Below are 24,577 nucleotides of genomic sequence, written 5' to 3'. Positions count from 1 at the left end.
TGCAGTGGTCTTGATTTCTGCAATGTATTAATCTAGACTTGGAAAAGGTAATAAAATAAGATTTTGGCTTGACAATTGGATTGGTGAGGAATGCCTGAGGAATAGATTCCCAATGATTTATGAAATTGCACAATTTAAGTAGTTGGTGGTTCAAGAAGCATACCAGATTTATAACAAATGTGTTGAATGGTCGATAAATGTGTCTAGAAACCTAAATGATTGGGAAGTTAATGAATATGAAGAGCTACTACAGATCTTGGACGCACAGGAAGTGAAATCTAACTCGGATCAGGTTGTTTTGAAGCTGGAAAAGAGGGGTGAGTTCACTCTTGGGTCTTATTACAGGTATCTGAGTGGTGGGGCTTATGGTGATCTTCAAAACTTTCGGATAAAGCAGATTTGGAAAACTAAGGTGCCTCCGAGAGTAGTTTTTTTTGCTTGGGAAGCTTGCAGGGAGAGTATCCTTACCCTTGACAAATTAAGAGCTAGGGGCAGATTATTGTTAACAGATGCTATCTTTGTATGAATTCGTCCATGCAGTCACTTACTTCTATGATATCCTACTGCATACGGTTTGTGGTGCATGATCTATGGGTTATTGGGGATTGATTGGGTAATGGCTGCATCTGTCTGTGGGCAAATTTGGGCTTGGGAAGGTTAAGTGTCAAAAGAAATGTTGCCAATCTGATTTCATTGACCATTTTTTGGGTTTTTTGAAAAGAGATGAATGCTAAGACTTTTGAAGATAAAGAAGTTGGATTGTATAAACATTATTTTGGGACCAACTTGTTAGATCATGACATTAGTAGATATGAGAATTTTGAAAATGTCATTGATATTCTAATCACATTGTAAACTTTTGTACATGGGTTAGTATCCCATTTTGGTACCTTGTTAATACACACTTTACACGTTTTATCTTAAAAAAAAATACATGGCCTTTAATAAAAAAATTTAGGATCTGAAACCGACAGTCCTTGAGCTTGTCAAAATTTAATTTTATACCCTTAAAAAAGTCCATTTTTTTTTGTTCCAAGTGATTCAAAAGGTAGTCATGGGAATAACTCCCAGCCTCTTATCCCCATAGATTCCATTCCAAGCTCAAAACTCTTCCTTAACCGAACTAGCAGCGAACCAATCCAAACCCAACAAGCCAAATGCTAAACTCCAAAGCCAAAACGAAGAGGGGCACCATAAATAATATGAAAGAATTTTGTATCCCTTTTGGATAAGTAGATCCCTCCACAAGAATGTTCTCCCTTTAAATTAACTAATGCAATGGTAGAATGCATTGCCTAGCCGTTTCAAAGAGAAGAAAGCCATCCTTGAAGTCACATTGACCTTCGAAATAAGACGAGCTAGGAAATCCTTCCTCTCCCATCTACTGTTGCTCAAGTGTTGCATGTAGTATGATCTTACCATGCAAATATCAGAAGAATTCAACTTCTAAATAGGTGTATCTACTTTCGAGCCATCCACCTTGATCAAGAGATGGACTCCAATAGCTTTACGTAATCCGAAATTTCTCGACTTTTCAAGTTCCTGATCAAGTCCATAAACCTTCACAATCTAGAATACTAGCCAAAGACTCTTAAATGATAATATCCTTATGACGAGTAATAACAATGATGCTAGGATACTGTTGGGCTAAAGTTCTCTGCCTTCTTGTTCTTCTATAATCTCATCCTCTCCCTCTACCCCACCTTCCATTTAACATAGTCTTGGAAATTGCTTCACCCAAAACAAATTTTTCTTCAACAAGGCCACCCCATACAGGGCTTTTTTAGGAGTTCAAAAAACCTAACTGTATCTTACAACCCATACCTCGCCTCAATAACCCTCCTCCAAGGACTCACTTGTTCCCCTATAAACCTCCATGGCCATTAACCATTAAGAGCTCTATTAAACCTCAGTGGTGATCTCAAACCATGCCATGCCACTGAATCGGTCTGTTTCACTATTTCCCAAGCCATTAGGTGATATTTTCTCTTCTCGGCACTGTCACCCTAAAGGAAACTATAATGTGTCCCCTCAAATTTATTAGCCATTCTGGATGGTATAATGTTTAATAATATTAAGGAGATGGGGATGTTTGTTGAAGTTCTTTTGACAGGAGTTGACCTTCCTCCTTTAGGAAGAAGCTCCTTTTTCCACCTAGCCAATCTTGACCTTATTATTCTCACAACAGGATCTAAGTTCAACTCCTTAAATTTGGCTTTAACAACATTTGTAAGTACTTCATAGGAAGATTAACCTTCTTATATCCCAAAATATTTGCCATTCAGGAAGGCCCTTTATTATCCCATCCATCGCTGAGTTAGACTTTGCCAAATTAATCCTGAGGCCTGATACAACTCCAAAGTAAAGAGAAACACGGCTCACATTCTGCAAGACATTGTTATTTGGCTCAAAGAAAAAAAAAAGTATCATTGACAAAGAACATATAGGTAATCTCCACTTTCCTAACACCTGTTCCGTTTTTAAGATCTTTGAAGAAATCGACCTCATTTGCTCTCAACAATAGTTTATTCAAAGCCTCCACCATCGCAACGAAAAGCGACAGTGACAAAGAGTCTCCCTGTTTGATATTTCTAAAAGCTTGGAAGAAACTAGATGGACTCTTCTCATTAACCATGGTTGTAAAGGTGTGCAATATGTGTAGAAATTTAAAAAAAAAATATTTACTTTATTTCCATTGTATTTTTGGTGTTACAAATAATTTATGTATATATATACAAAAATTCTTTAGTACAAATAAATTTTTTTTTCTTATAATAGGGATTCTAAATAATTATAAAAAAGTAATAATAAGAGATTAGGAAAAGATATCACAATTATTTAGGCAACAAAATATTATGTCAACACTCCCCTTTAAGTTGGTGCGAAGATATTATACATGCCAACTTGCATATCAAGTTTTGAAGAGTTTTGTTGCAAAATCTATTAGTGAAGATATTAGCTACCTGATTGTTAGAAGATACATGATATAAGCATAAGGAGCCATCAATCATTTTATCTTTTGTGAAGTGACGATCAATCTCAATATGTTTCGTCCGGTCAATGTTGAACTGAATTTTGGGCAATACTAATGACTGCTTTATTGTCACAAAGCAATGATAGACTCCATTTTTTAAATAGTTTTAATTCATTCATTAGTTTTTGCTACCATAATAATTCACATACTCCTTGAGTCATTGTTCTATATTATGCTTCAGCACTAAAACGGACAACTACACTCTGCTTTTTGCTTTTCCATGTAATCGAGTTGGCATCAATGAATGTGCAGTAATCAGTAGTTAACCTTCTATCATCTGGAAATATAGGCCAATCGGCATCTGTAAATGTTTCTATCATAAAGTGACAATTTTTGAGGAAGACTAAACTTTTTCCTGATGTAGATTTCAGATATCGTAATATTCAAAAGATGACATGTAAATGAGTTTCATGAGTATCATGTATGTACTGATTGACCAGACTAACTGCATAAGGTATATTTGATATGGTATCTGAGAGATAAATGAGTCTTCCAGCCAATCTCTGATATCTTCCTATGTCAACTGATGCACTACTACCAGCTTATAGTTTGTGATTACTTTCAATAAGGGATTGCTGGTTTGCAACCCATCATTTTAGTCTCTTTTAATAAGTTTACGATATATTTTTTTTGAGAAATGATGATTATTTTATTAGATCTGACAATCTGAATTTCCAAGAAGTATTGCAATTTTTCTAAATCCTTAATTTCAAATTCTCGAGCAAAAAGTCCCTTTAATCGAGATACCTCCTTTGTTTCATATGCAGTTACTATAATATCATTTATATAAATAATGAGAAGAATGATTCTACTCTCACAATGCTTGATGAACAGAGTATGATCAACATTGTTTTGCTGATATCCGAAAGAGATCATAACTTTTCTGAACCTTTCAAAGCATGCTTTTGGAGACTGTTTTAATCCATACAAGGCTTTCTTTAATTTGCAGGCCTTTTCTTGTGTTCTTTCATTTTCGAATTCAGGTGGAATCTTCATGTATACATTTTTCTCTAAGAACCATGGAGGAAATTATTTTTTACATCAAACTGACGTAAATTTCAATCAAAATTAGCAACACAGGATAATAATATTCTGATTGTGTTCGTTTTTGCGACAGGTGCAAAGGTTTCTCGATATACAATTCCATAGATTTGAGTATACCCTTTAGCCACTAGTTTAGTTTTGTATCTTTCAGTCGACTCATCTGTTTTGTGTTTTACAGTGAACACCCACTTATAACCGATCATCCTTTTTTCTTGTGGAGTTGAAACTAGCTCCCATGTTTTATTTTTTACCAATACTTTCATATCTTCAATCATTGCTTCCTTCCATTTGGGATCTTATAGAGCTTCTCTCTAATCATGCGTAATAGACATAGAGAAAATAGATAAGATAAAAACTCTATAGGAGGGAGATAGAGAGTCATAGGAGATAAAGTTAAATATATGATATTTAGTACAAGTTCTGATTCCTTTTTTAAGAGTAATGAGTTAAGTACAAGTTCTGATTCTTTTTTTAAGAGTAATAAGTTTATCAGATAATTCACAAGGTAAAGATGACTCATTAGTATCTTCTGGAACTGAAGAAGATTTTTGACTTGAGATAAACTGCATGATGATTTTTTCTGTCTTATTTCTCGTTGAATATCTCTTCAAGTTCGATTTATTTAGTCGTCTAACATTTTCTTCTTGAATAGGATCTTCTGATATGAAATTCTCCCTTTGAATATGACTGTCAAGTGTGACCAAATTGGGCATCAGCTCTTCCATTTCATTCTCCTACTGAAGAGGTGTTGGGGTGGAGTTGAAGTATGCTTCAAATTCTCTAAAAGTAACATCCGTAGTCACAATTTCCTATATGGCGGATGATAACACTTGTAACCCTTTTAAGTAGGAAAATATTCCACAAATGCACATTTGAGAGCTCTAGGCTTTAGCATGAATAAAACAAACACATCGAAACACTTTAGAAGGAACAATATAGGAATTTGTATCTTGTAAAACTTGCAGAGAACTTCTAAAATCATGAACCCGTAAATGCATTTTATTAATAAGATAGACAGCTGAGAGAACTGCATCTCCTTAATATTTTTTAGGTAGATTCATGATGAACGTTAGTGACCGAACTATCTTCAATATGTGTTTATTTTTTCTTTCAGCAACTACATTCTATTCATTGGTGTAAGCACAACTTGTTTGATGAATTATCCCATTAGACTCTAAGTAGACACGGAATTCACCATTCATATATTTTGTACTATTATCTGTTTCTAGAATTTTAATTTGAGTATCTTGTGTATATACCATTTTATAAAATGATAGACAACATAGAAACACATCGCTTTTGGCTTTCAACAGATAAATCCATATTAATCTAGTATAACAGTAAATGAAAGTAACAAATCATTTATGGCCAGATAAAGATGTATTCTGCGTAGGTCTCCAAACATCAGAATGGATGGTCACAAAAGGAGTAGGATTTCTATGCTTACTCACATGATATGAACTTCTTCTAGGTTTAGGTAACTCACATACATCACAAAATAAAGAATCCATTAAAGTTTTTTTTTAAAAATATGGATATAATTTTCCTAGAGTAAAGGAAGAAGGATGTCCTAACCGTCGCTGCAACTGTAGGATTTTCCTATTGACATTCGTATCTTTGAAGCCAACTTGATTCCCAATGACGTTTTGACTTCTATTCAAGACATATAGTCCATCTTGTAGTCTATCCGTGCCAATCGTTTTTCTTATTTGAAGATCTTGAAGGACAAAATAGTCAGAAAAAATTTTAAGTTTACAATTAAGATCTCTAATAAAAGCATTAATGGATAAGAGACTGTCTGAAAAATTAGGCACATGAAGTACAAAAGTCAGTGGAATGGTCGGAGTACAATTAATGAAACTTGTTTCAGATACAAGAGTGTATGATCCATCAGTGACACAGACATTTTTCCGTTGAGTATGTGAAAAATAGGTAAGAAAATTTTTAAAAAAGTTTGTCATATGTCTGTTAACTTTAGAGTTTATAATCCAAGTATCAGAATTGGATATAGCAGGGAGATGAGCAGTACTTGAGTTTACCATTTTTGACACAACGATAGAAAAAGAACAATACCCAGCTACTAATTTCAATGAGATAGAAAAAAATCCGAATGATGCAAAAAAATGCTCCAACACCAATGGAGAGCAAAAATGTTGCGAGACCGGAGGAGATCACCGGAGACAAATCTCTTCGGCAAGACAGGAGAACCAGAGCCGGAGACAGAGGCAAGCGTGCGTTGCAGGAGGCCAAATCGTGACCAGATTCTGGCCAAAAAACGAGCAGATCTATTGGTGCTCAGCCAGATGAGGTTGCACGACGGAATAGAATAACAATCTCGCGCGGCCGCGTGGAAGACGAAGCCGGAAAACATGACCCGTGCGCGAATGGAGAAACTGCGTGGAGAGCCGTGCACGAACCAAGGCAGATGTGTTGAGAAGATGCGCGAATGGAGAAACCGCGCCAACTGAATCTGTGATGCGCGAACTAAAGCTGTGTGGGTTAGATCGAGCGCGACTTAGAGGAATATGAACCGAGTCTACGATGCACGGCAGAGCGAAGGAGAACCAGATGTTGTGCGGGTCGGGTCGGGCGCAAAACAGAGAGAGATGGCCTACACGAATAAGAGAGATAGCCGAAGGAGAAGCAGCGGCCGGGCAAATAACCGTGCGCGATCGGAGCAAGGGGATCAGGTATGGCAGAGACGCTCACCGGGGAAGGGCAGCAGGCCGGCAATGAGACTAAGACTCCGTTTGGTGGGTGTTGAGAATATTCTAGGGTTTGAAAGAAATCCTAAAAATTAAAACCTCAAAATACCCTTATTTTGCTCTTATATCATGTTGAAATTTAGAGAAAAATATTTACTTTATTTATGTTGTATTTCTAGTGTTACAAATAACTCATATATATATATATATATACAAGAATTCATAAGTACGAATAAAGAAATTTTCCTTATAGGGATTTGAAATAATTACAAAAAATTAATAGTAAGAACTATATAAGAAAAAATATCACAATTATTTAGGTAACAAAATATTCATGTCAACAATGTGATACACTTCTTAATCCATCTCATCATTATTTCCAACCCTAATATGTCTAGTATGTAAAATATAAAGTTCCAACCCACATGATTGTAGGCCTTTTCTATGTCAAACTTACATTAGATCCCTTGTTCCTTGCCTTTTAATAGACTGTTCATCACCTTATTAGCGATAAGAGTTGTGTCTGGAACTTGTCTACCCCCAACTAAGGCATTTTGACAATCGCCTTTCCTACCACTTTAGATATCTCTTCACAAGTAGTTCGTGATGATCTTACAGATTCTGCTCATCAAACTAATAGGTCTGAAATCCTTGGTATTTGAGGGTCTATCCATCTTTGATACAAAGACTAAGTAAATGGAGTTCAAACTCTTAATTAAAGAACTCATGTTGTGGAATTCCTTAAAGAGCAATATTAAGTCTTCTTTAATAGTTTCCCGTTTGTGCTGAAAGAAAGTCAAGTTGAAACCATCTAGATCTATGGTTTTGTCCCCTTACAGCTCAACAAGACCTTCAAAAATTTCCTCCTTGGTAAAATTCTTTGCAAGAAAGGTTCTATCTTGGTCTTCAAAATTATAAAAGGTAAGCCATCCAGGGTAGGTCTCCAGTGCACATCTTTGGTCTAAAGATTCCTATAGAAGGCCATCGTCTCCCTTCTCCATTCCTCATTCCTTGTGACCTGTCTACCCTCATTTTCAATTTCTCCATTTAATTAACCTTTTTATGATTTATTTTACAAGAAAAAAAAATAACCCTTCTATGATGTGTGGAAGAATAGATTGTCGTGTATATTATTGAATATTAGGAGCCTATATATACAAGTAATAGCGACAATAAAAGGAAACACTATTAATTACAAATATTATAAAGATCCAGTGTATATTACTAATATACGCTTACCCTAATAAAACCCTAATCTGTACTTCTTAATACTCTACCTTAATTTAATGAATAGATATTATTCATTCCCAGTGTGGACAATAATTGTTTGAAATATAAGATTACATAATTATTTAGTCAAAACATTAGTTAGTTGTGAAGCGGTGGAGTACAATTTAGCCCACAATCCAATTTTCCTTTGCTGAAGTGCTTGTCTACTTCAATTATTTAATCAAAACACTCGTCTCTAGTTGCTGACTGGTTCTAGGAAAAAGGAACCTCTTTTGCTCTATTTAGATGCAGACTATCTCTTTTGTGTTCTTGTTTAGTCTTCTCTATCTTTTGCTGTTAAATTTTGGCTGGTGGCAACATAGGCAGATCAGAGACACAACAGAAAGTGAGCAGTGGGTCCTCGAATTAGCAGCAGCAGCCATAGTAACAGAATCAGTTGACTACTTGAAGGCTGAATCAATACTGCTAACTGAGAGAAAGCTTTGTTTGCTTGCATGGTGAGACCATTCCCATTGGTGTTGGATTCTCCGATTCGATGGATGGTGTACGTGCTTGAACTGTTCTTTCCGAATGATGATGTTGGATTTTCCAATTAGGTGTTTGGTGGATGTGTCCACACCCATTGTCAAGCCCCCAAGAGCCAAGTCTATGACGTGCTCTCTAGTTTCTAGAGAAGACAACCATGCTTTCTGCTTGCTGATCTCATCCTTCTTCAGCTCTAGGTTCAACCACAAAAAGCCATAACCACATCAACAATTCCATAACCACGTCAAGAATTCCAAAACTTCCTTATGAGCAACCTCTTAAATCTTATCTTAGTTCAAACCGACAATAAATGGTTTCAGCTCTCGAGACCAGAAAAGCTTACTACATTACCATTTAAAGCAACTGCAGTTTGCAACTGGCCAAACTTTGAATACATCTTCATTAGGGGATGTACTTATTATACATGTGAGTTTGCGGATGAAAGAAAGAAACAATAAAAGAAGAGACAGATTGTGAAGAAGAAGACATTTCATTAGTACGTAGTTAATGCAATGGCAAAAGAAGAAAGAAAAAATTCATGGTGATACCTCTCTACGAAGAAGACAACGATGGTAGGAGGCAGCAATTGTAGCAAGGACAATGGTGGCGGCATCTAGGAATGCAGATGCAGTCGAGGTCGAACAGTGGACAGTGACAATGACTAGGATGAAGAAGGAAGATGTTGAGTGGCTAGGGTTAGAAGTTAGGTTGGGTGATGTAACGGGTTAGCAATTAGGGTTTTTAACTAAATAGATAATCAATTTTTAATGAAAATTTGAAAATGCATAATATTTTATATATGTCAGGCTTGGATGAGTTTTTCACTTCCAAACCCGAACCGAAACTGTCCTGGTATAAGGATTAAGAAAAAAAGAACCAACCAGACCTGATTCAGTTTGGTTATGGTTAAAATAATATTGAGCGGGTCAGTTTGGGTTTGGTGGGACATAAATTTTCTTGCCACTCTTACTCATAACCGTATGACTCCTTAAATCAAGCTTATATTTCTTTAGTCGAGAATTTGTGGACTAGGTTGCATTGGAATCAAGAAATTCAGATGAATAAATAATGTGATATTAAAAGGTCTTGAGAAAAGGTTAAAATATAGCACTACTAATGCATGAATCCTGCTGTTATGTAGATTTTATAGGTCTAGCTGTGATTTATATTCTGTGATGCATGGAGATTTATATTCAAGATCAACTCTAACTGCATTTTTTGAAGGTATTTCATCAACTTTAAAGCTGTTGTTCTTCTAAATTCTAAGCAAAAACTTTGAAACAATAGTCGCTGCTAGTAGCTTACTCATAATCCTAGCTTACTCATCCCAAGCTGACAGTAGAACTTGGACTTCTTGATCTATTGGGTCGCTATACTTGCAAGGCTTTTTTACCCACATCCTAAACCTCAGTTTGGCAACTCTCTTAACTTTATTGAATTTCTGAATACTTAAATTTTGGGAGATTTAGATCTCCTATAAGGTAAAGGTTGTTGTTCGGAGGGTTGTAATGAACAAATGTAACACTAATAATTTGCTGCAAGTTCCTGGAGAAAACCTATTTTCTTCCCCGATATATGTCTGATGTGTTATATGTCAAATGAACCCAATGGACACATCTTCCTTCGCTGCGATGTGGCTTGGAAAGTTCTGGATAAAGCTTTTTGGTACTTATAGCCTAATCTAGGCATCTTTGTTAGCCTCTTGATGCATGATGAATTAGGGTTAGTTTGCCTACTTAGAAATTTAAGGATAAAAATCTGAACATCACACCTAAGGTCGATCACATTTATGGAGTCTTAAGCATCATAATTAACAGTTTTTTATATTGTACATATAAAAATTTGAGAAACTCAAAAGTATTTTATTGAATAATGAAAGTATGTTCTAAAAGTGAAATTGTAAAAATATTTATGATACTCTTTAAGCAACCTTTACTAGATTGGATTAGACTGAGAAATATTAGTACTGATAGAATTAGGAAATAATAATGCTAATACAAATAGAAAACTAAGTACTAATAAAAATAAAATACTAGAAGTGCAGAACTATAATAGACTTCTGAATAATATAATAGTTTTATATTTAATAAAGTTATAGTTTTTCTTTGAAATAAATAGTTAATGAAGTTATAATTTCTAATCTATTTAGGCAATTTAGAGTTAATCCATTCTATATCAACCCTGAAACAGAGATGAGGTGAGGAAGGAAATGAGGGTCCTCTAGAGAGGTGCTATTATTGTTGAATTGTCAAATTGTGGGTGTTAGGCAATTTTGAATGATGGTTTTTTTAACGATTGTTATATGCCCCCTCAGTTTCTTTGGAGTAGAATGGTTTTTTTGGCTTCTTCGTGAGCCAAAACATAACTGTTTTTATTTGAGATATTGCTGAAATATATTGCAGAGGCAATTTTCCACTGATTTTATATTTCTCTCTTCGTTCTTATTTTGCTTTGCTTTTTATGGAGGTTGTTTAGAGGATGTTTTATCCTCAATATTGTATCTCATCTTTTTCTAGTCATCAATAATCCTTTTCTTATTATAAAAAAAAGGCACTGCTAATAACTAGAAGTAGTCAAAATTTGGTTTGAAAAAGGAGTACATCTATGAAGTTTTACAAAATAAATATTTCCTCTTTGTGAGGGGATTCCAGTTAAGTATTATGATAGATTTTAGTTCTATCATGCTGTGAATTGATTTCATTGTAAAATTAGTGGAACATGGAAAATGATGCTAATTTAGTGGATGGAGTATGATTTTGTACAAATGAATATTTTTGAGCTTGCAAAAATTTCTTGCAACATGTTTCTTGCCTTCTGGCTGCCAGTTTGAAACACTTGTTTGATGACTGGACTTCACAGCAAACAAGTATCTTTTTTGTCATATAAGTTTGAGTGACTAATTCGACCTTCGGCATACAGGTTTACGACATGCAATTTGAATTGAATGAAATAGAAGCAAGGAGAGAACAATATCCTTCAACAATATCATTCCTTAACCTTATAAATGCTCTTATTATGGAAGAAAAAGATGTAAGCGACAGGGGGCGTAGGTAACAATCTTTGTTCTCTTTGATTTTTTTTTCCTTTTCTCCTGAGATTTTTATGGTCCCGATTTATGGATCTCGTTATGAGATTTTGTTAATAGTATCTACTCGTTAAGAGAGAACTCAACAATCTCCTGGAGTTAGAGTGCCCAAGAAACTTTGTTTAGATAAATTTTTCTGCATATTTATTTCTGAGACAGCAAGCAATTTTTATACAAGAGGGATGAGGAGCAGTTGTTCTGGTGGTTATTCCCAGAGCAATTACTGCTGCATTTTCTCCCTATTTTTCTCCTGCTATCCTGCCAGACTATTACATAAATACCCGCTTAAATATCCTACTTAGTACACACGAAATCCAACACATGAGAGGCAGTTAATTCTGGCCGTTACTTCTAAAGTCAACCAACTGCCCTCTGTTTTTCTCCCTAATTTCTTCTACTAAACATAGACACGTGCACAATGACGGCACTGAATACGTAACAACCACTTAAAAAAAATTATACAACAGTCACATAAAACAGCACCTGCAGACTACATAGCCACATAAAACATCTGCAAATTACGTCATTTCTTTTTCCTTCTTTGTTTTTTTTCCCTTCTTAAATATGTGCTACCAAAGGTGTTATTTTGCCACTGATGTTCCTAAGAGGCTTAGTTTTTTTTTTCCTTGCGTTCTTGGTCTGACATGGGATATCTTCTTTGCAGATTTATTGGCATTTTTAGATTCATTTGTGATCATGTGTTTGGGCCATTCCCTCAAAGAGCATATGCAGATCCTTGTGAGAAATGGCAATTGGTTGTTGCTTGTCTTCAGCATTTTCACATGTGAGTGTATCAAATGATTTTTTTTTTTTTGAAAACCTTTTTCTGTTACAAAATAGTCACTTCTTGTTGTTCTCCCCCCCAATCCCAAACAAAAAAGAAGGAAAATCTGTTTCATATAATAACAACTGCTTCCTCCTCATTCCTTACTCAGTGAACAACACTTATCTGACTGCCAGTTGATGGCTTTCAATCATTGAATGTGCATTTGATTGGCATATATGACCTCGGTACCTTGTTTGTAACTTATCATATTTTTCTTTGAAAAAGGATTCTAAGCATGTACAACATTCAAGATGAGGACATTGATAGTGTTATGGACCAGATACAGATTTCATCAATATCACAGCCTTCTCCACTTCAAATGCAGCTGCCTCTCATAGAGTTGCTGAAGGTATGTGTTTATTGTTGTTGATTATGCTTTTTTCCCTATACTGTGACAATTGAAGTTTCACTGTTGTCAGGACTAATTGTATTGTATTCTCATTGAACAATAAGTTCTTATATATACAAATTCTAGGGGTAAGAAAAAGGAAAGTTACAATTAATTATAAAGAACTTATTTTACTTGAAAATCCTTTAACCTAATTTAGCTCTATTTATACATAAAATATATTATTAGCACTTCTCCTCAAACTGGCGAATAGATTTTATTCATCTCCATGTTTGTAATGATAGTTTGAAATGCTGGGTTACTCAAGTATTTATCAACACATCTACAAGTTGTAACTTGGTGTGCACATAGCGAATACATATGAGGCACTATCTAGCTTCTCATTGATAAATGCATATCAAGTTCAATGTGTTTTGTTCTGTTATGTTGTACATGATTATTTTTTTATAAATAAAAAATATAAAGAATGATATTTACAAGGTACCACAGTAGTAGCACTCGTACATAAAAAATTTATAATTGTGTAAAAATATTAATAACTTTTCCAAAATCCTTTATCAAAAAAATATCATGCCCTAAAATGTAGGATCCAAAAAAATGTAACAATCTATCCCTGATCTTAGATATCTCAGCTTCATTACCCTATAAAACCTTACTATTTCTTTCTTTCCGTAAAACCCAAAATATAGTAAGTGGAATAAAATTTACAAATTGTCTTTTTGTGCGTAATCATTTCCAAGCTCATAGTTCGTCTTTCATAGACCCTGCCATAACCCATTTGATCTGTAATAGACCATAAACCATTGTCCATAATTCATAGGCCACTAGACACCAAAGTAGAGTAGAATGTGATTACATGCTTCAACATCTTTCTTATGTATGTAGCACCCATTTACCATTATTTTGCCTCTTTTAATTAGTTTATGAATTGTCAATATGCACTCACGGCTCGCCTCCCAGGTAAAAAAAGTAACCCTTGGAGGCGCCTTCACTTTCCAAATATGATAAGCCAGAAAATTAGGAATCCCATTTGTTCTCTGTCCATTAGATATTTATAATAGGACTTGATAGTGAATTTCCCATTCTATTTAAGTTTTCACTCAATCTGGTCCCTATCCTTATTCACATGCATTGTGGAAAGGAGCAAAAGCATAGCTTCTTACTCTTCAACTCCCCAGTCATTTAGGTTCCTGTTCACATTCACTATCCATTCTCTATTGCCATTAGTATCTATGTATGCATCTTCAATAAACATGTGCTTTGACTGGGCAATGACATATATTCTCCATGCTGTACAGGATTATGAGTAATTCTCTTTACTGATTTTTTGTCACAATAAAGACACATTGGGCTATTCCACTTGACTTTTAGATCTTTTAGGATCTCTCGTACCATTGTTTGGAATTCTGACTCCGCACTAGATTTTACATCTACATTATGCTTTTTACTCCTCTAAATGACCAAATTACCCTCTAGAAAGGTATAACTTGTAGTAGATCTTCTATCTACCTTTAATCCTGCATACTCTACATAATGTAAGCTTCAAGGATCAATTTGTTAGTCGTTTTTAAATATTAGGCCTTTCTTTGTTTTTCCCTTTAGACAATGTAAATCTCTATAGGCTACTTGTAAATGTACCTCTTTAGGATCATGTATGAACTGACTTGTCACACTCATTAAATAGGCTATGTCAAGTTTTGTGTATGATAGGTAAACTAACCTCCTAACTAGAATCTATACATCCTTTTATCTATTTTGATATCCTCTTCCACTTGTCCCAACTTATAATTGGAGTCAATAAATGTACTAGCCAATTTACATGCTAGTTTACTTGTATTTTTCAACAAATCATTTATGTATTTTTATTGTGAGATGAAGATCTCTGATCTTAAATGTGCTACTTCGATTCTCAGGAAGTATCTTAGTTTTCCTAATTCATTAATTTTAAACTCCTTGGTCAGAGAACGCTTGAGCCTAAGTTTTTCTTCTTCATCATACTCTGTCACTATATGGTCACTGGTTGAAACGAATGCAGCTCTACAGGGGAAATGACTATGGCGTTTCATGAATGAGGAGAATGCTTTATGGAGAAGAATCATTGTCTCAAAATTTGGGGTGGAGGAGAGAGGTTGGCTCTCCCGTGGGGCTTTGCGGTCTCATAGGAAAAGCCTATCGAAAGAGATAAAGGATGGTAAGGAGAGATTCCTAAGATATATATGCTGGAACGTGGGAAGGAGAAACAAAATTAGTTTTTGGGATGACCAGTGGCTAGAAGGCGACTTGCTAAAAGACCAATTTCTGCAGATTTATGCTATTGCCTAGAATAAGGGGGTGAGGGTCTATGACTGTTTTGTGAGGAAGCCTGGTGGCGATGGAGTGTGGCAGGTGTTGGTGTTAAGGAATTTGAACGATTGGGAATTAAATGAGTATGAGTAGATGATGAGAGCTATCTCACTTGCATCCCTTGGCAACAATGATGATACTCCTCGTTGGAAACTCGTGAAAAATGGATCTTTCATGGTAAAATCCTGGTACAAAGGGCTCTCTCAATATGATATAAATATTGGTACATTCTCACATAAACAAATTTGGAAGGTGAAAGTTCCACACGAGGTTTCTTTTTTTTTGCTTGGGAGGCTAGCAGAGAGTGCATTCTAACAATTGATAAACTAAGGAGGAGGGGCTTGGTTATGGTTAATGCATGCTAATACCTGCAAGCAGGCGGAGGAGAGCTGTAAGCACTTGTTACTGTGGTGCCCCATGGTGTATTTGTTGTGGACCATGGTGTATAAATCGCTTGGGATTAGTTGGGTGATGGCTTATTCTGTTAAGGAAGAGTTATGGGCTTGAGAATATCTAAGAGACAAGTGTATTTCTGCTGATTTTATCCCGCTGACACTTTTATGGTTTGTGTGGAAGGAAAGAAATAGAAGGACGTTTGATGGCATAGATGATGTTAATGGTTTTAATGTTCTTAAAATAGATGGGTTAAGACTCTAGAATTTTTGTTGTTGGGTCATCCTCCTATGTTTCCTGAGGCTCTCAGAGTGTTGTTTTATGTTGAGAATTGAGTTGTAAATAATTGTACATGGTTTGCACCTCTTGATGCCTATAGTAATATAAGTTACACTTTTTATCTCAAAAAAAAAAAAAAAAATTATCCTTTGTCACCATAGTGTCATTGACATATACTATGAGTGACTCCCTGTAAATTTGAGTACATGATAAAAACATGGTATGATCTCCTTGACTCTGCTTGTACTCCATGTGCAATATCACTTTATCAAATCTACCAAATCACGCGCTAGGTGATTGCTTGAGCCCGTAAAGTGTTGGTGTTACTTTCCTTCCAAGAATGCATTTTAACGTAAAATTGTTTTAATTGCCAGTTGAAGTAGGCAACCAGAGATAGCAAAACTAGCACTGTAATTATTTTTGTACTTGACATGAATATTCTATTGATCGTCTATCTCATAAGTTTTGATGTAGCATTTGGCTACTGATCTTGCTTTGTATCTGTCAATTTTTCCATCTTACCCGTATTTTATGGCGAACACTTATATGGATCCCATGAGTTTTTTTCCTTTTGACAAGTGCATTATTTCCTATGTTTGGTTTATTTATAGAGCCTGCATTTCAATAATCATGACACTTTTCTATTTCTCACAGGATAATATTTTAGACAATACATTTGTTATCTCAAAAAAATATCTTAAATACAACATTAGGAATAGGTTCCCAGATATCATTATGAATTAATGAAAAAGGAAAACTCGCTTCTTTTATTGCTATCTTATTTATTTATGTTTAGCAAATTCACATGTATTACAATATAAATTTTCTCAATAGAGTCTCTAAATGAAAGAGGAAACATAAACTTTGTTAAGAAGAAGAGATCATGATACTAAAGAGAAAGTAAATTACGATGTTAAAGAGAAAGTAAATTAGGATGTTAGGGAGGAAACAATCACGGTGTTAGAAGAAACAAATCAGTTTTAAGGGTAAAATGATACCAGTTAATTATCTATTTTCTTTTCCGTTCTAGAAAATCTGTATATATAGTATTCTAATACTTAATGAAATATACATAAATAGAAAAATCATTTTTAACATGATACAAAAGCTTTAGGTTGAGAAATTCCCTAACTTTTTTACAAACCCAATTTAACTTTCATTGCCAAACAAAAAAAAAATCTAAAAGGAGCTCGCATTCATAGTTGGCCACCACCCTCTTCTCGTTGGCCACCACAGGAATGGCCACCTCAACCACCAGCCTTACTTCATAGTTGGCTCTAGGAGCTGCTGCTGCTCTTTGCAGCCGCCACCCAGCTATTTTTTTTTTAATTCTTTATCTTCATAGTCGGCCCTAGAGATGCGTAAATTTTTTTATTTTCGTTATTTTTCTGTTTGGTTGACTCTTATTATGGATTTGTCATGTCTTTTCCTGCTTTCTTCTCTAGTCATCCTTAATGTGGCTGGAAAAAGTTTGAGCTTCTCACCACATACTGTCTCCAAATATATGTGTCATGTGCTGAACAGGAGAGACGCATTCCCATCTGCTCCTACATTGTGAAACTGCATGGATTTTGTGGGCCAAACTGATTTATCTGTTCGGTCTTCCTTGGGTTGTTCCTCTTACTTTTGAGGATTTTTAGGCTCATGTATTCATGGGGAGGATGTATGTGAGGGAGTTAAAGCCCTCTGGCAAGGGGAGATATTTGTAGGGTTATAACTGATTTGGCTTGAAAGGAAGGAACCCAGGATTTGTCATGAGTGTGGGATGGGGTTACATTTTTCTCCACCCTCTCTAGGAAGGGGCGGTATTTGTAAGCTTATGGCTGATTTGGCTTGAAAGGAAGAAACCCAGGATTTGTTAAGAGTGGGATTGGATTACATTTTTCTCCACCCTATGGGCCAAAACGCATGGGAGATATCCTGATATACCCATCTCAGAACTTTATCAAACTTAGAATATGATTATTCTCAAGCTGTATGTTTTCATTTGTGTTTCGTTATTTCATTATAACCGTCGTAATCATTTTGATCTTATTCTCTGTATTTGTAATTCTTTGTTCTCTCTTATTATAATAAAACTTCTTCTCTATTAAAAAAAGTGTGAGCTTCTATTCAATGTTAATGCTTTATTGCAAAGGAGCTTGGGATGCTATTCTATATTGAGGCCCTTAGCCTTTCTGTACTTGTTTTTCAAAATTTTTCCTTTTTGTTGGTCTTGTACTAGGGTCCCTTGTCCTTTCTCTTCTTCTAGGTCTTTTTCACTTTTCTTAAGAAGAAATCTTTAGAAAAAGTTCATATGTTGTATCTTCATGAATCATTGAGCAAATTATAGTTTCACCATTGTGGTCTTTTTGTGTTTTCTTTTTGTAAAATTCTACTATCTTGAAGATTTGTCTGTAGTCGTTTGCAGTAATATTCAGAAGGTTATATATCGTTTTGAAGTAAATTACAGTTTTATCCATTGTGGTTTAATTTTTCTTACAGTCATTCTGTGTTTTTTTGTAACTTTCCAATATGACAGGAACTTGAGGTTTCTAATATTTTGATTTTGTAAAATGCACGTGGTTTTACGTAACAATGTTAGAAATCATAGCTAACCAAGAAACCTAGCATAGTGAAATGTTGAAACAAATCATGGTTTCTTAGTCAAGGGTGAGCTTGTAATTTGCCCCCAAGTCTTTTAACTTGGCTGGTGCATTTCTTAGTCATCTGATTCCAAGTACATATTAATTTTCCTGTGGTGGCATGCTTTTAAATGTTTAAATTTTATATTTGAAGAGCTACATGGTGCTGCTTTATGTATTTGCTGCTGTTTCTTATCTGTTCGGGAAATGGAAAAGTTTGGCCTTTGCATATTAATGCAGTGCATTATATTTGACATTTTCTTTTGCAGGATTTCATGAGTGGCAAAACTATCTTCCGGAATATTATGAGCATTCTTCAGCCTGGGGTCAATGCAGTTATTACTGAACGAACTAGTCAAACATATGGACAACTTTTAGAAAGAGCTGTGCAACTTTCTTTGGAAATTATTGTCCTTGTCTTTGAGAAAGATTTACTTCTTTCTGATTTTTGGCGCCCTCTGTATCAGGTAATGAGTTAGGTTGCTTAGTATGCATCACTTATGCATAAAAGATTGCATTAAATTTTTTATGAATACTTTACTATGGACACAATTGTTCGACTATCTTGTTGAAACTTGCCAAAACACATATGATAGCATGTGCCAAGCTCTTGTGGTGTATGCTGTATGTGTTGTTGGTTCAGGCATTTAGACAGGAAGGGAGATCAATGTGTATGGTTAGCATCAGTGAATATCATATTCTTCTTTTCATCTTCAAATTTCTTCTATGTAACAGAATGTTTCAGTTGGCTGGTGAAGTACAAATTTTTGAGGCACTAATGTGTAGAACTAAAGATGAGACAAAAAGTATTCTTTGAATATCAAATGCTATCTAGTGTTAAAATCTTTCTTGTCAAACAAGGACCAAGGACAATCATGTTTGGTGTATCATTTAGAATAATATATAGGCCTAATAATGGAGACTTATGTATATATTTGAGGCACTTCTTTGCATCTCTTGTGATTTCCATCTAATATTTGCCTCTTATGCTTGTTTGGTAAAGAGGGAGATGAGATTAAGTGATAGAATGGAATAAAATGATTCCCGTTGTTGGATAAGATTGTCACGAGAATGGGAATCTTATGGCCCCTTAAACTAGTCTGTCAGCAATTTTAGCAAGTTTATATCCAGTAAATAGATTTGCTGGTTTCTCCACAACCTAGTTGCCTCACCCTTTTCTATTATTTCCTCACTCTTTCCTTTGTCCACTACTTGCCTTCGAGCAGTGAAAACTACAAAGCCCGTAATCTTCCTTTTGCTTACACTTCTATTAGTTTTATGCTCTTTCCTATTAGTTTCAAGCTTTTTGGGGTTTTGGGTAATTGCTTATCCAACTTAATTATTTCAAACAATTAATGATCCTCCTAAATCTTCAAATTAATTCCATCTGTCGCCCTCTCTTGAACATCATCTTAGGTACTAAAGTTGGAGATTGCCAAATAAAATTAGCATAAACATGCTTAATTTTCTTTTTAAACTTTCTCTAACAAGAAAGAAATTGAGTAGAAAGAAATTATTGGCAGCATTTGTGGGAAAGGAAGTGGAACTGTTTGAAATTAGGATAAAGCCACAACTTAAGAGCAATGAAGAACTGAGAAATGGTGCAAGTATTTCCACATGCTTTATTTTGAAACTATTTCTTCCTGCCCAGACCAGATGAGCTGTTGTTCAATAGAATCAATGATGAAGACAAAATTAACTAGAAAAGAGTGAACTGAGGCTGAAATCTTTGATTGCCTGCGAGAATGTGATTGGGATAAACCCCTGGGACCGGACAATTTTAATCTCAACTTCATCTAAACCTTCTGGGAAATTGTCAAAGATGATATCTTGGATTTTTTCAAGAATTTCCACGATCATGGCTCTTTTGTAAGATTTCATAACTCTACTTTTCTTGTCATGATTCTTAAGAAAGTTAACTCGGTTAACATTTCAGACTTCCGGTCAATCAGCCGTATCGGCTGCATTTAAAAGCTACTATCTAAAGTGCTGACCAAAAGATTATCTTATATTCTACACAAAATAATCGATGAATCCCATAATGCTTTTGTTTTAGGTAAACAGATTGCAGATGCTATCCTCATTGCCAATGAAACATGTGATGAAGTAACAGGAACAATAAACAAGGAGCCTTATGCAAGCTTGATATGGAGAAGACCTTTGATCATGTTGACTGGAATTTCATAGATTATATGTTAGAGAGGTGCGGGCTCGATACTCCGTGGCGATGCTAGATCAAAATGTGCATTTCTTCTGCTAGTTTTGCAGTCATTGAAAATGACGACCCTTCCAACTGCTTCACAGCCACGAGAGGCCTAAGACAAGAGGATCCTCGCTCCCTGCTTCTCTTCATCATCGTTATGGAGGTCTTGAACAAACTGCTGGAGAAAGCTAAGGCCCTAAAACTCTTAAAGGGGATTACCCTGGGTGGTAATGAGAATCAGATGGAGATACCCTGAAAATAAAGTAGAATGCATATCAAATATGCCCATCACCTATCTAGGAGTCTCTCTAGAGGCTAAACATAAGGACATGAAATGTTGGGAACCGGTCATTGACATGTTCCACAATCGTCTTACTAATTAGAAGAGGAAATTTTTATTCAAAGTAGGTAGATTAACTCTCATCAAAAGCATCCTATCAAACCTCTCTATTTATTTTATGTCATTGCTTAAAATTCCCATCAGGGTTGCAAACAAACTGGAATCAATTCAGTGTAATTCCTTATGGGGAGATAGTGATGACAACAGTAGGAAAATTCATTTGGTTAGCTAGAAGGATATCAAGAAACCAACCAAAGAGGGCGGTTTGGGTTTGAGATCCATCGATAAGCTTAGCAATGCTCTCCTCGGAAAGTGGATATAGAGATTCTAGAATTAAGGTAACAACTTATAGAAATCAATCATTTTGATCAAATGATTTAACAACAACTATCACAATTCTTCCAAAATCAATAACAACACCTTTGGCTTACGTCTTTGGAAACTCAACAACCTCATCCTTCTCAACTCTCGACGTCAATTCGGGAAGGGCAATAAAATCCGTTTTTAGATTGATATTTGGCTTGAAACGGCGGCTTTCCAATCTAGATTTCCACACATCTATACAATTGCTAGAGACAAACACTTGTTGGTCACGGATGCTGTTGACCAGGACTCTCAGGGGCGCCTTGGCATGTCATTGTACATAGGAACTTACAAGATTGGGAAATTGAAGAGTATGAATCCTTACTTTAGACCTTAGCTACTGTTCAGGTTACTGATCGGGAGGACAAACTACAATGGCTTCTCACCAAAAGTGGTAACTTTTATGTCAGGACTTTCTATAATTTCTTGGTTGGCAATTCCACTTGCATCCAGAAAATGTTCCATTCGCTCTAATTTGGAAGTCGGGAGCCACTCCAAGAATGTCTTTTTTTACATGAGAAGCGGCGAAAGGGCAAATCCTTGCAATGGATAACTTAGTGAAGAGAGGGATCATCTCGGTCAACTGCCGCTATCTCTGTAAAAACAGCCTAGAAACTTGCTATCATCTTCTTCTAGGCTGCTCGGTTTCCCACAATATCTGGTCCATTGTCCTCGGTCTAATGTGTCTTACATGGGTCATGAATGGTTCGATCACCTTTGAGCTTCTTGCGTGGAAGGGCATTAGCAGTATAAGGAAAACTCTTAGACTCATCCCTATCACCATTTTTTGGGTCCTTTGGAAAGAGAGGAACAACTGTGCTTTTGATGGAAAATAAGTAAATTTTAGCATCATCACTTACAGCTAGTTTCACTATTTTGGCTCTACTATTTTGGAGCATAATATTTACTATTTAGATGACCTTAGTTTTGTGGTCAATAGTCTAATTGACTTGTAGAATTTTAGTCAAATGGGCGGTGCCTCCTCGGCACCTTTACATCAATACATAGCACACTTTTTATGTTTTTTTAAAAAAGGATAAGTCACAGCTTGGCAAGAGCTGAGCTTGAACCTCCTTTGTGAGAGGCGAGTGAGGAACCTTGTAGGCCTAAGGTCCTAGTTAAAATAATTTTTTAAGCTCAATTGACTAAGATGATTGTAAGATATTCACATTACTTCATTTTCTGCACAGCCCTTGGATGTAATACTCTCTCAAGATCATAATCAAATTGTAGCTTTATTGGAGTACGTTAGATATGATTTTCTTCCTCAGATTCAACAGTGCTCTATCAAAATCATGAGTATTTTAAGGTATCACCCATTTAGTTTTAATTTGTTTTATTTGTTCCTTGAAAGTTTTTTTGTTCTTAATATATTTGTTGCTTAAAGTTGATTCATGTTTGTGATGGTGGCAGTTCACGCATGATTGGGCTTGTACAGTTGCTTCTAAAATCAAATGCAAGTAGCTGTTTGATTGAGGATTATGCAGCATGCCTTGAGTTGCGATCAGAAGAGTGTCAGACTATTGAGAACAGTGGTAATGATCCAGGGATTCTCATTATGCAGGTTTGTTCTAGCTTGCCTTGTAACTAGCTGCTTAGATCAAATTTCTAGATTTGTAATTGTTATTTCTTTCTCTGTGCAGCTTTTGATTGATAATATTAGTCGGCCTGCTCCGAATATTACACATTTGCTGCTTAAGTTTGATCTTGATTCCCCTGTTGAACGGACAGTTTTACAACCAAAATTTAATTTCAGGTACTTGTCATTTGTAGATTTTGAGTATCCTGCTGTGGTAAATAATGCAATTTATATAAACAATCTTGCAGTTGCTTGAAGGTCATTCTGGAAATCTTGGAGAAGCTTTTAAGGCCAGACGTTAATGCTTTGCTTCATGAGTTTAGTTTCCAGGTTACATGCTATTCAAGCTTGTGGCTTTTCTTTTATTTTCTTTTTTAGGTAATAATTTTAGTTTAGTAGTTATTTTGATATTCATTAACAATCAAAGAATTTCCTCCTGCGACACTTATTTTCGTATACATGTGTTGGAGTTTTTGATTGGTTTTTTTTTTTCTGCAGCTTCTTTATGAGTTGTGCTTGGATCCGTTAACATGTGGTCCTACCATGGATCTCTTGAGTAATAAAAAGTATCAGTTCTTTGTTAAGGTACAACATGCATTATCTAATAATTTGGTACTCTTAATTGATGTTCTCGTTGCTGCGGCAATTGATTTTTGTTTCTACATTTATTCATTTTATTTTGTAATCAAACAACACTTTATTATTCTTGCTGCAGCATCTTGATACTATTGGTGTTGCTCCACTTCCAAAACGGAATACTAACCAGGCACTTCGCACCAGTTCTCTCCATCAGGTTTTTTTCTTGCTTCTATCTTATGAGCTTACACGCCCTTGTATCTTTTCCTATAATATATGGATTTTTAGTTATTTTGCTTCATTTTTCATTTAGTTTATTTTTAATTTCATTTAGTTTTGTTAAAGACAATATATTTAATGTAAATTAGGTTAAAGAGTACAAAGATAAAATAAATCATTTATATGATTAATTGGTTATTTCCTTTTCTATTGTAGAAAACATGTATCAATAAGGCTGTGATATTCAATAAAATCAAAATCAACCATTCTTAACTTGGTATTAGAGGTTAAAGTTAAGAAATCCTAAACTCTTTTATAAATTATATTTGGCCTTCATGCCAAAATAAGAAAATCTTAAAGGGGGCCAGCCTTCATTGACGGCCACCTCAACCCTAGCTGTCGATGACTATAGACCGGCCATCGCCACCATATGTCAGCCTTCATAGCTGGCTGTAGCAGCTAGAATCTCACAGCCAGAAGTAGCAAAGCCTAGTTCGCCACCATGTATTTAATGCTTGCGGATTAAATGAAAAGCCTGGTTTATAGATGTAATCATCATTCTACTCTATTTAGTAATATAAAAACTGTAAAGCCTGGTTCAAAAGTCAATGGGATTAATCTAAGGGAATCTTTTATCTATCTTATTTACTCTAGTCGTGGGTGTTCTTTGTAGGATGTCTACTGAGGGTATTGAGAGGGGTTAGGTTTTTTTGGTCGCAATTTGTAAATTATAGCAAACTTTTCTTGCCTAAAGGTAGGAATATTTTCCATAATGTCATTTCTCTCCAATAAATTTTGAGGTAATCTTTGGCTTATGGACCCATATGAATAGGGTGCCATCAATATGAGGGAGAATTTAT

General features: G+C 35.3%; 1 protein-coding gene across 2 annotated transcripts in view; it reads left to right on the top strand.

Annotated features, from left to right (window-relative positions):
* Nucleotides 1-24,577, top strand: part of EMB3142 (nuclear pore complex protein (DUF3414)) — a 70,819-nt gene that overhangs the window by 31,864 nt on the left and 14,378 nt on the right. For both annotated transcript variants that reach the window (XM_088208239.1, XM_088208240.1), the window contains exons 16-25: nucleotides 11,458-11,588; nucleotides 12,288-12,407; nucleotides 12,675-12,798; nucleotides 18,707-18,904; nucleotides 22,534-22,652; nucleotides 22,757-22,907; nucleotides 22,987-23,099; nucleotides 23,171-23,252; nucleotides 23,421-23,507; nucleotides 23,638-23,715. In XM_088208239.1, the coding sequence (XP_088064365.1) occupies nucleotides 11,458-11,588; nucleotides 12,288-12,407; nucleotides 12,675-12,798; nucleotides 18,707-18,904; nucleotides 22,534-22,652; nucleotides 22,757-22,907; nucleotides 22,987-23,099; nucleotides 23,171-23,252; nucleotides 23,421-23,507; nucleotides 23,638-23,715 (1,203 nt within the window). The remainder of the gene's footprint in view (nucleotides 1-11,457; nucleotides 11,589-12,287; nucleotides 12,408-12,674; nucleotides 12,799-18,706; nucleotides 18,905-22,533; nucleotides 22,653-22,756; nucleotides 22,908-22,986; nucleotides 23,100-23,170; nucleotides 23,253-23,420; nucleotides 23,508-23,637; nucleotides 23,716-24,577) is intronic.

The sequence above is a fragment of the Carica papaya genome, chromosome 7 (assembly GCF_054855325.1).
Source record: "Carica papaya isolate Zhongbai chromosome 7, ASM5485532v1, whole genome shotgun sequence".
Classification (NCBI taxonomy): domain Eukaryota; kingdom Viridiplantae; phylum Streptophyta; class Magnoliopsida; order Brassicales; family Caricaceae; genus Carica; species Carica papaya.
This window is presented reverse-complemented; position numbering and strand designations above follow the sequence as displayed.